Below are 14,621 nucleotides of genomic sequence, written 5' to 3' on the forward strand. Positions count from 1 at the left end.
CACACAGACACCAAGCCCTCTCCCACTCACAACAACAAAGACGAAAGATCACGTCTTCCTCTCTGACAACAAGCAGTTTCAACTCGCTCTATGCATTTGAGGTTTGGTCCAACAGAATCGGCTCTATTCCCCTTCTAACGATACCCTTTTTAACTCCCCAAATTTAGAACAGACCCTACTAAAACGGGAGTATCAATTAAGATAATTTTCGAAAATGTGTTTGTCGTCCGTGACATTGCGGTACCAAGTACCGCTAGCAGCATTTTAGTCACATACTGTTATGTGCTGGCTGTCTAAGCTATGTTTTATAAATGTGTAATGACTGTAAAAAAAAAAACTCATTTATTTAAGGAATTGGCAACTCATTCTCATTCTGAAAAATAAGCATAATCTTATCCAGTTAGGACCCTTGATTTCAACATCTAAACAAAGTGAACAGGCTATGTTGTTTGAACAGTTGGAGACGGACAGGAGGGTGTATTCATAACAGTTCAACTGTTCTACCTAGTTAGAAAGAAAATAGATCCACGTTGTCTAGACTTTAAATATAAAGATTAGCTGGCTACTAACTAGCAGGTGGGCTTGTGCTTGAGAGATTGTTTATGAGACCTGTGTTAATTTTCTATAATGCCTGCTACCAGAAGTTGGTCATTATTAGTGAATGTGTATGGTTCTGGTTACATTCATGTACTTTGGAGAAGTCTGCATGTCGATGGTAATGTTCCCTCAAATTATTATACAACTCAGTTATTTTCCCCTTTATCTCCCCAATTTACTATTCCTTTCCTCATTGCAACTTGTTGCATTGATGTTCTTAAAATGTAAACCTATTGTTTAATAACTTCATACTTATAACCAATGTTTTTTCAATCCATCATCCTAATAGTAAAAACGATATCCCATTGTTCACGTAACGAAACTAAAACATTTTTTTTTTGAATCCACCATTTATTTTCATCCACCACTGGTGTTACTCAACCTATACAATAAAGTAATAACCATTTGAATTCATCAAAGCACTTTCTTTCAGTAAAGTCTTTAGACCTCTAATTGAAATTTTCCAGCTCAATCTAACTCGCTTGACCGTCTCCATTTTTTCCCGCTAACCAGAGCCATAAATTATCGTCCTTTGTCCTTAACTCAATTTTCACAGCTCTATCGCCACTCCAGCTCGCCATTCAATCCCTTTAACCGTTCTCTCTGATTCGGCCCCAATCAATAAAACAAATACTTGATATCGTTGATAAGCATACACTTAATGACATTCCTACCATCTGAACGATGTACTGTCTCTCACCTCTCCCCCCCTCTCCTGCTCCTTCCTACATTATGGGGGAGGCGCGGGTACCTTCCCTACAAATCTTCCTTCTTAGGAAATAATGTCATTCGTACTTGTAACATATTTTCATAGACCTATCTAGAATACTACTAAAGCTATCTAATGCAACTTTTAATACACGTAAAAACTCTCTCTCCCTACACCCATTTACCATTGAATAAGTGCGTCTTCCTAGTTACCCCCCAACCACGCCTCAAATGTTCCATTCAGCATTAACCAACCAAATACTAAGTAGTATCCGGTTATCATTCATACCAGCCGTTGAATTCCCTCATACACACAGATTTCACCTTATGCCATTCAAATGCCCAACAAACCATAATAGTTCAATGGAAACCTCTATTGGCTCTCTACTATTTATACATAACTTCTATAACCACTTTAGTTATGGTCCGATTACCCATTAAACCTTATCACATAACCTTATCACCTAATCAAATAACGGCACAACCTTAAACTCATATCGGCCGGCTGGTAGCCCAGTAACCAAGAGCATCGTCTCAGTAACCGAGAGGTCGCCGGTTCCAATCCCCGAGCCGACCAGGCGAAAAATCTGCCGATGTGCCCCCGAGCAAAGCACCCAACCCCCACCGCTCCTGCAAGTCGCTCCGGACTAGAGAGTCTGCCAAATGACCAAAACTGCAAATGTAAATATTCTCTACTTTCTCACTCATGACGTACGTCTACGTTTGGGTGAGAAAGTTCATACGTATATATCGTTGGAATTGTATAGGTACCTCTCAAATAATCGCTTCGTGGTGTTTTTAGCCAATTCTTAATTGACACAAATCATTTTTTCAAACATTTTACCCGTTGAACCAAAAAATAGACTGTCCTATCTCCGACACTGCCCTTTCCTTTACCCCTGCAGTCACGATGGTTATGACCTGTTCTGTTACAGTATTTACACGGGGCCTTACACTCCCTTGCCAAATATTCCTCTTTGTTACAGTTAAAGCACTTCCTCTCTCCTTCGTGCTTCAAAAAGACCCTCGCTGTCTCTAGCCCCTCCCCTCGCTGTTTTTTCAAATCCGTTCCACAGTTTACATGCATCTGCTTAATCATAACTTTTACCTTTTCCACATCGAGATGCCCAATAAATCCATACCTCTTCTCCCAAATGGATCCATAAAACATATTTCTTCGATCTCCTCCTAACATATATCTTTCATCCCCCGTTAATTCTCGGACCTCTTTAGAATATTTATTTCCCATGGTGGAAAAATAAGAAATCCCCCCGTTTAGTAATAATTCAATCCAGAATTATTTTCCTAGGAGCTATTATTAGTGCGTCTCTTGAGCCAATGTTATGATCTGCTTTTGTAATTAACCATTTAAATTATCTAACCCGTAACCCAGAGTTTTTTTTTTTTTACTCTGGTTTCATGAAAGGAGTCAGATAACCATTTTTTCTCACGCGACTAATTCAGTCCCTCCTTGAAACAATTATCACGTATTCGGATGGATCATCAAGTCTCACACGTACACAACATTATACGATCATTTGCTAACACTATTTGTAACCTAGAGGTCGTAACTGCTCCAGTTTCATGAAACAGACAGAGTTAGAGCAAATCCCCAGTTGTTTACGCGACTTTTGACCTGTTTAATGTATCCATCGCACAAGATGAAAATTATCCCCCTTCCTGTTTATATTGTAACACTGTACCCCGTACAATCTCAATATTAACTAGTTTATTTTGGTGATGGCCATTCACCTTGAGTCATTTCAGACCCCCTTCCTTTTAATTCTCTTATGAGATTTTGGTAACTATTCTCTGCCCTCCACAAGAATTACTATTCTCATACAAGTTCAAATAATTTCACCAAAATCCATGAATAAAAATTACTGACCTTTTCCTTGCAGTATGGATTTAAATGCTTTTTCAAACTCGTTAACGTCTTTATCGTTCATAAGAGTAATCACCGGCCTGTTTATAACCTTAACGTCGAAGGCCAGGACTATTCTCCACGGATGCAATCACCCGCCCGTGCACGGTTTCGGTGTCCTTAGGACGACAAAGACGTTTTTAAGATCCGGCTCGAAGGACCGCTGTTACGAGAATTTCTATCTCTAATTCAACCCAAGCTTGAATCATTACCAGAGGTTGTAAGGCTCTGGTTTTAATCATAAATTATTCAAGGTCCACAACCAGCAAGAATGATCTGTATTTTTATTCATGGAGAGCTCTGGCGCCAAAACCCATACATACTGTTTTATACCCCTTGACACACAAAGGCACTTTGCTCCGCCCACCTTTAGGAGGCTTTTCTTAAACAGTTTCCGCCGTCTCCTTCACCCTGGAATGTTTAGTCCCGCCCCCCTCTGTTAGTGGGTTGCCACTACATTATAACTCTTAACACCGTTCACACATGTATACTGTATTTGGGGTGAAATCCTTTAGTCATTATTCTTAAATACAAATTAATCTAACCACTCACTAACTGTAAGTCGCTCTGGACTAAAATGTAAATGTAAATATTCTCAACCACACACACAAAAACATTATCCTCATGGCAAGGTTTGGCCTAAATTGCATGTCCTTCCATATTGACAGTTCTGCCACATGAGACGTTACAGAATTATTAGACAAACAGAGAGTCTGGGTTAATGACAGTTTTAATGAGAAAGACATAATGGGAACATGGATTCCAGGCACTCTGTTTCAGGAAGAAAATAAACTGTTCTACTGTGAGCATGGGACAACATGGATTCTAGATCATTCATCTTGGAGTAGGAGTGCTGATCTAGGATCACCTCACCCCTGTTGATATAATCCTATTTATCATGACTTAAAAAGGCAAAACGGATCCTAGATCAGCACTCCTACTCTGAGACTTTGTGAATAAGGGCCCAAGGTAGAAAGGGAAAACATCACACTTGTTTTAAAACATTTAAAGGAACTTTGGGTTCAAGATAACGCCAACAACCTCTAGAAGCCATGTGAGAGCGAGGAATGCACCAGAGCAACATTAGACTGTACAATCTGCCATTTAAGGCATGGAAGGGAACGAATCCCTTTAGCCAACCTAGGTCAATATTTTCTCAGCTTTTCACAATTAGAGAGCCGGTTTGGATGGGCAGGGGAGCTTGTTTAAAGGGGAGAGTAGGGATACGGAACATTTGTTTTTAAGGGGAAGACTCAGTTGATGGGTATCGGGGTTGAGAGGGGCCGAATTACATCTTTGATTGACATGTGACTCATCGTGCGGAGTTCAGGTTGCCTGTTGAGAGTAAAGAAGAGATTGTTTTCCGTGTATACAGGGCCCTGTCACACTGACGAAAACTACTATTGATACACACTGAACAAAAATATAAACGTAACATGTAAAGTGTTGGTCCCATGTTTCAAGAGCTGAAATAAAAAGATCCCATAAATGTTCCATATGCACAAAAAGCTTATTTCTCTCAAATTTTGGGCACAAAAAAATTGTTTACAGCCCTGTTAGTGAGCATTTCTCCTTTGCCAAGATAATCCATCCACCTGACAGGTATAAAATATCAAAAAGCTGATTAAAACAGCATGATCATTACACAGGTGCACCTTGTGCTGGGGATAATAAAAGGCCACTCTAAAATGTGCAGTTTTGTTACACAACACAATGCCACAGATGTCTCAAGTTGAGGGAGCGTGCAATTGGCATGCTGACTGCAGGAACGTCCACCAGAGCTGTTGTCAGAGAATTTAATGTTCATTTCTCTACCATAATTTCAATGCACAGAGATACCTTGACGAGATCCAGAGGCCCATTGTCGTGCCATTCATCCGCCGCCATCACCTCATGTTTCAGCATGATAATGCACGGCCCCATGTCGCAAGGATCTGTACACAATTCCTGGAAGCTGAAAATGTCCCAGTTCTTCCATGGCCTGCATACTCAACAGACATGTCACCCATTGAGCATGTTTGGGATGCTCTGGATCGACGAGTACGACAGCGTGTTCCAGTTCCCGCCAATATCCAGCAACTTCGCACAGCCATTGAAGAGGAGTGGGACAACATTGCACAGGCCACAATCAACTGCCTGATCAACTCTTTGCATAGGAGATGTGCATTAGGAAAATAGTGGTCACACCAGATACTGTCTGGTTTTCTGATCCACGCCCCTATGACCAACAGATGCATATTTGTATTCCCAGTCATGTGAAATCCATAGATTAGGGCCTAATGCATTTAATTCTATTGACTGATTTCCTTATATGAACTGTAGATCAGTCAAATCTTTGTACATTTTGCATATGTAATTATATTTGCTTTTCACGAGTTGGTCATTCCCACATTTTCAGTATTTATTGTCAAATTTTTCTGAAGAATCAGAACGGAGACAGCGAATAGAGGGAGTGGTGCAAAGCTGACACTTAAACATTGTAATAAAAGAGACTCAGCTCCGGTGTCTGGGTTTTTGTGGAGGCTTGGCTCGGGTGACAGATAGTTAGGCCGGGGAAAACGGCAATAAAAATCAAATCCAGACTTCAGTCTTTTTTTAAGCCAGCGTTCCATTAAACGACCTCAAGAGAAACAGCACATGAATAAAACAAGGCAAAAGCAAGGCCCGGGCTTGATACAACGCAGGATATGGCCTCCATCCAAACGGGATTAAAAACAACAGGAATAGTGAAATAGCACACGATAATGACCCAGAAATAGGCACTACATTATCATAATGGCTGGAACTAGGCAGCCTAACTTGTCTGTGTTGTATCGTTTGCATGAAACTCAGATTTGGGCGTCTGGCACTCGTTTCTCAGGTTTTTTTCCCCAGTTATTTGTTTTCGGGAGGGATTTCTGAAGACTTTTCTTTGGGGTTATTTAATTAAACTTGTGGCGGGTGGAGCTGGTTCTGTTTGTTGTCAGAGCTTGAGGTTAATCGTGTCGATCATCCCAGTGTTGATCTATCCCAGTCTCGTTTTCACCCGCTCACGTTTAATTTCCGTCCGTAAGAAAACAGAGAGGGGTCAGCCAGTCTGTGTTGCTTTCCATTCTACTCCTCCCTTTACATGTCAGTTCTGATTAAAATTACCACCCATTTTAGCCTATTGAGTTGAATGGTAATAAAGCTTTGTTCATAACCACTGCTTTTTGCTTAAATATGGGTCACCCTACACTGAATAACTATAATACGTTTAAACCTAATTTAATTGTTTGAATGAAAAATGGATCCACTAAAAACAGAGCTTGTTATAGTCGTAGAGTTTAAAGATTAACATTGCTCAAAAGTGTTAGGCTAAGTATTGCATTTTGTCCGATTGTAGGCCTAATGATTGCAATAGCGGAGGTGCATAAAGATGGCGGCTCCCCATGCACTTACCACAAATTCCTAGTTTTGCTAAGTTCACTGTATTGTACATTGCTCTCCGTTACTCTTTTTTTGTATTGTCATTAGCGTATTAGCGTAAGAGTATACATGATCCCAATTTTTGTTTCAATACGCCGGCAACTAAAGAAAACTATAAAGTAGATTGTGTTGATTTATTGGCACATTGAACCATATCACTCACCGTAGTTTTAAAAACAACAGCAAATCTGTGATCTAGGTCTACATTTTCCATTGTCTTCTAATGCTCTCTGCTTTCATCTCCTTGACTTCCATGTCATGTCTACATTGATTAAAGCAGCGCACAGCGACTTAAAATACATAGTCAGTCAGGGCAATCCTGCAAGTGAAGCACTAACTTCATTTCCAATAGACTATAAGGACATCAACATCATACACTCAATGTCAACAACCCACAGTCAGGTACCATCCTGCATTAATATGAATTTCAAATCAGAATTTTGACTTCTAGTAGTCACCTAAAAACTGACCTCCAAACTTTAGTCTCCAGTGATGGTCAAGTGCCTGTTTTGTGTGACAGGAGCAGAGTAACAGCAAATAGCCTAGCCCTTTATAACAGAGTTAAAAAGTCTACATGTTAGACATAACGACGCTCCTGTGACCTACTGACCACCACATATGAGTCAAATGGCGAGAGGTCAGTAGACAACACAAGTTGATGTGTAGCCAGAAACCACAGGGCATAGTTCTGGACCATACTCCTTTCTAGTACTTTTATTTATTGGTCCTGGTTAAAAACATCAACCAGAAGCCCATGAGGGCAAAAATATTGTCAAAAATGTACCACAATAAATCGATAACTTTTCAAATGAGAAAGAGTTGCCTCCTATAGATTCAGGCAACCCGTCAGAAAATATCTCAACCTACTCAGGTAACTGAAAAAAGACAGATTATGTGTCATGCAACTAGGGCTGGCACAATTACCATATAACTGACGGTTGTGGATGAAGACTGTCATAAAATTTAAATAACCGTCATAATCGTTAAAAAATGTGTTAAAATCCAATGGTGTGGAACGAACAGCTGCCTGAAGACGGGACGGCCGGGCATTCGTGGGGTTGAGTCCGTTTCTGACGTAACATGGACTCTTAACAACGTGATGAAACTTTGTTGCTCCTTGCTAAAACAAGCAAACTAGTCTTTGGTTGCCAAGGCAACGCCCCACACAATGCAGCAGCACACATAGAAATAGAATGAATAGAACAGACTTGGAACCTTTAACCCTGGCAAACTCATGGGTACACACGAAATGACTGCCTGATATTGTGATGCAATCATTTCCATGGTAATATAGAATGTTCATTCAAATGATGTCAACTGATGTGGCTCATGCAATGGAATGTATTTTTTGTACTGTCAATTGAGTTGAATCAACAAATATTTTAGCACATACTTCCTGCTTTGCTTCTAAAAAAAAACGTTGAAATTGCCATGGAAACGCGTGGGGGAAAGATTCAGTCTCTTCATTGCCCCTCTGCAAAAATACCCTACATTTAGGCTAGTGTTTATATGTGTATTTCACACTATGTACAAATCTGAGTATAATACTTGTATGGTGCCAACCTCAACACACGTTCATGTCATCTTTACCAATCAACTGCATTACAGTTAAACACGACTTTGACTACCACCACCGATTTCTGTATGCTAGCTATGCTAACCAGCTTACTGTACAGTATACAAACGGGAGTTAGCATTTAGCAGTCACGTCTCCTACATTTCTACATGTTATGCAGCGAAAACAGCCAAATGTATCCAAATCGGACTTAAGTGACCACATTGTGGGCCTGTTACAATACATGAATAGTGACGGATTTGACGAATATCCACTTTGTTAGGACAGATTTGTTGAATGTGCGCCAATCTGGTCAGCGGAATGTCTGCATTCCATTGACTCCTTTACGGCATTTATCATTGACCGATTTACCTCATACCATCTCATCCTATGGCCGCCAGTCCACCCATTATGCCATCATTGACTTGAATGGGGAAGCCCATTTTATTCATTATATTATTTTCTTTTTCGAACGGTTATCACGGAGACCACAGTCATTTGGCTGGCCAATTACCGTCACCCCAAATTCCATGACCGTCACAGTCCAACATGCAACACTGAAAACACAATGCCTTAAAAGTATGTATTTGAAGGATGAAATCTAATGAAGCAACTGCTTATGTAAAAAGAGCTTTACAAAATACATTTGATTGATTGATAGCACCATGACATGGCAGTTTAAAATACATTTTCATACTGAGATACATACATGTGTGCTCAGCATTTACATTTTAGTCATTTAGCAGATGCTCTTATCCAGAGCGACTTACAGTTAGTGAGTGCACACATTTTCATACTGGCCCCCCGTGGGAATCGAACCCACAACCCTGGCGTTGCAAGCGCCATGCTCTACCAACTGAGCTACAGGAGGCCCTTACCTTGTGAACGGGCCCAGGCGGGAGTGAGGGCGGGGGGTTGTGTATATGCTGTGTGATGGTGGCAGGGTCCCTGGCCACCACCAGATCCACCCTGTCCCCAGGCTGCTGCAGGAGAGACATGGCCTGATGCTGGGTGACGCTCTGGTCCAGGGGCGTCCCGTTGATCACCAGGATCTGGTCGTTCTCCTGCATGCGCCCGTCCCTACCGGCATACACAACACAAATCAATCAAATGTATTTATAAAGCCATTTGTACATCAGAAATGGTCACAAAGTATTTTTACAGTAACCCCGCCTTGACCTCAAAGAGAAAGAAGACCTAAGAAGTGTATCTTGTATGGTTTTTTATGTAACGTTTACTGAACCAGGAAGTATTTTTAGAAGATTATTTTGTCATATGACTTTTTCTAGAAAGGTATGTGGTCTGTGTATTTCATTTTTGGCAGTGCCTTTACAAGCTGTGCAAATGTAACTACAAATGTCACTGCATATCCTTTGTTGTTAACATAAGCTGATAACAATCATAAATGCTTGTTGAGTGCTTGCATGCTTATAAATGTGTAATGTTTCCTTTACAAGGGGCCCTAATACGAGCTGTCAAACATTCTAAATCGGCATATGAGATATCCTTGACTAAGATTCTGCTGGCCTTGGTAAAAGAGACTGAGGAGGAGAAGCTGGTGAGAGAGTAGGTGGTACCAGTGTGCAATGCTCCAGGGCTGGACCTGTCTGATGAAGACCCCGTGGCCCCCTGTCCCTTCGGCCCTCAGGCCCACCACACTGAAGCCCAGGCCCCCAGACAGGGGCTTGGGCAGGCTGATGTGCTCAGTCTGCCTCCCTACATCACAAGAACACACAGTGAATAAATAGGTCATCAATAACATTCAAATACAAATATAAAACACTCAAATTACATTGATGGGGGAAAAATCTGGTCAAAATGTACACATTGCAAATACCCAGGGAACACCTTTTAAGCTACAATCACCAGAGTTTATTAGGTACACCCATCTAGTACCGGGTCTGACCCCCATCTAGTACCAAGTTAGACCCCCCCCAGGGATGTTGGTCTATGCTGACGCGACGGCATCACTCAGCTGCTGCAGATTGGACGGCGGTACACAACCGCCAACAGCCTGTACAGTTGACACCATGTTTTTCCACTCCTAAATTGTCCAGTGTTGGTGATCGCGTGCCCTCTGGAGCTGCTTCTTCTTCTTGTTTTTAGCTGATAGGAGTGGAACCCGGTGTGGCCGTCTGCTGAAATATCCCATCCGTGACAAGGATCGACAAGTTGTGCGTTCCGAGATGCTGTTCTGTACACCACTGTTATACTGCGCCATTATTTGTCTGTTTGTGGCCAGCCTGTTAGCTTGCACAATTCTTGCCATTCTCCTTCGACCTCTCTGATCAACGAGCTGTTTTAGCCCACAGGTCTGCCACTGACTGGATGTTTTTTGTTTGTCGCACCATTCTCGGTAAACCCTTGACACTGTTGTGCATGAAAAGCCCAGGTGGGTGGCAGTTTCTGAGACACTGGATCCGGCGTGCCAGGCACTGACGATCATACCACACGCAAAGTCGCTTAGGTCACTCATTTTGCCCATTCTAACATTCAATCGAACAGTAACTGAATGCCTCGATGCCTGTCTGCCTGCTTTATATAGCAAGCCACGGCCATTTTCGTGAACGGGGTGGTGTACCTAATAAACTGGCCAGTGAGTGTATATCTCCACCAATGGCAGTAGGCCTACATAAGATAATCAAAAGGGAAACATCTCAATCTCCCAGAAGCTTGGCTTGTGCGTAAAACCCATGAATTCAGACAAACAAAGAAGTGTTTGTCTGAATAGGCTATCTCTGATGCAGCACAAAATATATATATATACATTGAATAATGAAGTAAGCTTTATGCGACATTCTTTAGCGCGAACCCATTAAACCTCTTTGTTTGGCCTACATAAAACCCCCAGGTAAAACTGTTTAAACCCATTTTGTCTTGATTCTCCACCAATTACAGCACACCAACACACAAATGACACAGTCTACTCTAAAACCTCCATCTCTCCACGGTGGAGTATCCTAGCTAGCTGTGACCACAGCTTCAGGTGGGCGGTGTGTGTGGGCAGAACAGGTGCAACCGCCCACCTTAGCGGAGGTGCAGAGCCATCTCTGGAGCTGGTCAGGGGAGGCGAGGGCCGAGCCGTTGGACAGCACAGAGCCGGGGCCGGATGCGCATAGGCTGGTGGCTGGGCGGCTGGCACTGACAATCAGCTGGCCCTTCCTAGAGAAGCTGAAATCACTGCAGGTGTCTGGAGGCATGCAGTTCAGCTGGGGGAAGGAGAGAAGGAGGAGGAGAGGGAGGTTTGGTGGGTTATTTCACTGTGGAAGAGGGTACAAAGAAAGCTAAGGTAGAGCTGCTTTGTTTACAAAAATTAAATAGAATAATTTCAGTTAATGTGATTATGTGAATAAAGATACAAGTTGAGAGATATCTAATTCGATAGAGCCACACAGAAAAAGTATCCAAGGAAAGGCTGCCATTCTAAGCTGCTTTCGTTCACCAACAACCGTAAGCCATATTCTTTCACATCCGATTTTCCCACGATAGGAAAATGGGCTGCAGATTAGGGGGGGGGGGGGTCAATACAATCCTCTGCAGCAGCAGCTCTGGCCGGTCCCAAACAGGTAATGTATTAATAACCTTTAGACTTACATTGTGGAAAGTTATCAGTCTCCTGCTTATTTAGCCCGGGCTGACGGTGCAGCCTTTCCCTTCCATTTCATCAATACACTCGGACAAGGCACTTACTCAAGTCCCGCCAGTAGATATTAAAGCTTGATAGATCCACAAAAAAGCCGCTACGCCACCTCCTCTACGCTATCACGCGATAGGTTTTTACCTGAAGCATTCATAGACACTCGGCTGACCTTCGCAGCACTTAGAATATGAAGGCAGGCATCGGTTACTGCCATTATCTTAATTTGGCATGTGGATTGTTTATTGTAAGACGTTCTTTTTTTTACATCAATAACAATGCAACCTGAATACAAATGAATTAGAGTGTTGCTGGGCGGTTTTTCCGATGCCTCCTTTTAAGCTCAAGGGAAAGGTTTAGAATGCAGTGTTCTGTAGACTTAAAGCACACTGACATTGAGTGGTGTTACCATTTCATCAAAATCTGAAATGTTACATAGCAATAAATCAACCTTGTTTTGGGATACAGTGATGTGAAAAGTATTTGCCCCCTTTCTAATTTTCTCTACTTTTGCATATTTTTTATACTGAATGTTATCAGATCTTCAACCAAAACCTAATATTAGATTAAGGGAACCTGATTGAATAAATAACACAAATTACATTACATTTCATAAAAGTTATGCAACACCCAATGCCCCTGTGTGAAAAAGTAATTGCCCACTTACACTGAATAACTGGTTGTGCCACCTTTAGCTGCAATGACTCCAACCAAACACTTCCTGTAGTTGTTGATCAGTCTCTCACGTTGCTGTGGAGGAATTTTGGCCCACTCTTCCATGCAGATCTGCTTTAACTCAGCGACATTTGTGGGTTTTCAAGCATGAACTGCTTGTTTTAAGTCCTGCCACAACATCTCAATTGGGATTAGGTCTGGACTTTGACTTGGCCATTCCAAAACTTCAAATGTGTTGCTTTTTAGCCATTTTCATGTAAACTTCATTGTGTGTTTTGGATCATTGCCTTGCTGCATGACCCAGCTGCGCTTCAGCTTCAGCTCACAGATGGATGGCCTGACCTTCTCCTGTAGAATTCTCTGATACAGAGCAGAATTCATGGTTCCTTCTATTAAGGCAAGTCTTCCAGGTCCTGAGGCAGCAAAGCATCCCCAAATCATCACACTCCACACCACCATGCTTGACCGTTGGTATAAGGTTCTTACTGTGGAATGCAGTGTTTGGTTTTTACCAGGCATAATGGGATCCATGTCATCCAAAAAGGTATACTTTTGACTCATCTGTCCTTAGAACGTCTTGATGATCATCCAGGTGCTTCTTGACAAACTTGAGTCTACTTTTTGGACGAGATGGGGAATTGGGTGTTGCGTAACTTTGTTAATTAAATCAATAAAATAAGTATAATTTTGTTTTTGTAAACTCAGGTTCTCTTTATCTAATATTAGGTTTTGGTTGAAGATCTGATAACATTCAGTATCAAAAATATGCAAAAATAGAGAAAATCAGAAAGGGGGCAAATACGTTTTCACGGCACTGTATGTTAACTTGGGATACATGTTTGTTATTATATGTCAGGTTACAAAATCAAGCAAGCCAACATCATAAATCTTAATCATTAAGCTTAATCATAAATGGCCACATAACACTATTGTAATCTCCACACTGCTATTAGAGCCTACACTCTATTCACAAACCACAGGTCTTTATAGCAGGTTTTCCCATTCTCTGCTGGTATCCATTATTACCTGGTCTTTGAGTTGTTTGATTGAGTGCTGCAGCGTGAGGATGTGTCCTAGCAGCGGGCTCTGTAAGGCATCCCTCAGCACCCCAAGCCTCTCACTGTGGGTCCACTCCTCCCTCTGGGCCATCTTAGCCTGCAGCCGCTCCAAAGCCTGCAATACCTGCTGGAGCTCCACTGTGGAGACTGACACACACACACCATAAACACACGGGCCCATGTGCACGTACACACACAGTCACACATAGAAAAACACAGAAACAATGTTCACTTTGGAAAAGTTCATTTTTATCACATTTATATCCAGTACTGTTCATAAAACAGTTCAATAATGGGAGCAGACTTAAAAGTACCTGTTGGGACATTTTCATACATTGTCCTCACTTGGTCTCAGAGTATCTTTGTGATGCAGCCTGTGAGGAAGCAGGGCAAGTTTACATGAACAACACAGCTCATAACAACAATTCTAATCATCTTTAGGCAGTTGACAAGGCATTGAATAAAAGGCCTATCAAGAACAATTAGTGATCGCCTCCATTACTAAATTGAGTACAAAGTGGTACTGCTTTTGAGCTGGGTCCATCAAGTTGGCTAAGCATCATCACAATACAGCACTTTTACAACACAACAGTAGAAGTCTACATTTAAATCTAACTCTAGATTGGCGGTAAAGTGGGTCAATGTGCCTTTGTGAGAAATACACAATCGTCCATCTGTCAGCAAGCTATTGGCATGGGTTAACTATTTACATAGCCAGTGGTGAACAAGTTTCGACAGGCAAGCTAAGCCAAGTTTATATTTGCCAAGTAACACAATGCCACAGATGTCTGAAGTTGACAAACCACAACAAAATTGTTAGCTAAACCCAAAAGAAGATGAAACTAGATCCTAAATTATCTAGCTAGAAGGAAAATATTTGATTTTGTTCCACCCTACTCGTACAGCGGAAGTTGATTACTGAATCAGCACCTTACCTGAACCAGGAAGTAAAGTTTTTTAAAAAATCAGTGGGCGAGAGAAAAATAACAACGAACTGGAGAAACTGCTCCACAAAATCAC

The 14,621-nt window shown here is 41.7% G+C and overlaps 1 protein-coding gene across 1 annotated transcript in view; it reads right to left on the reverse strand.

The window, feature by feature from the left end:
- The window catches only part of LOC121577422 (inaD-like protein), a 240,065-nt gene that overhangs the window by 224,831 nt on the left and 613 nt on the right, over nt 1-14,621 (reverse strand). The window contains exons 2-6 of the mRNA XM_045223383.1: nt 13,916-13,975; nt 13,570-13,748; nt 11,258-11,440; nt 9,809-9,948; nt 9,110-9,311 (exon numbers count right to left, since the gene is read on the reverse strand). Of these exons, the coding sequence (XP_045079318.1) occupies nt 9,110-9,311; nt 9,809-9,948; nt 11,258-11,440; nt 13,570-13,748; nt 13,916-13,937 (726 nt within the window). The 5' untranslated portion in view covers nt 13,938-13,975. The remainder of the gene's footprint in view (nt 1-9,109; nt 9,312-9,808; nt 9,949-11,257; nt 11,441-13,569; nt 13,749-13,915; nt 13,976-14,621) is intronic.

Source organism: Coregonus clupeaformis, chromosome 11 (assembly GCF_020615455.1).
Source record: "Coregonus clupeaformis isolate EN_2021a chromosome 11, ASM2061545v1, whole genome shotgun sequence".
In the NCBI taxonomy this organism is placed as follows: domain Eukaryota; kingdom Metazoa; phylum Chordata; class Actinopteri; order Salmoniformes; family Salmonidae; genus Coregonus; species Coregonus clupeaformis.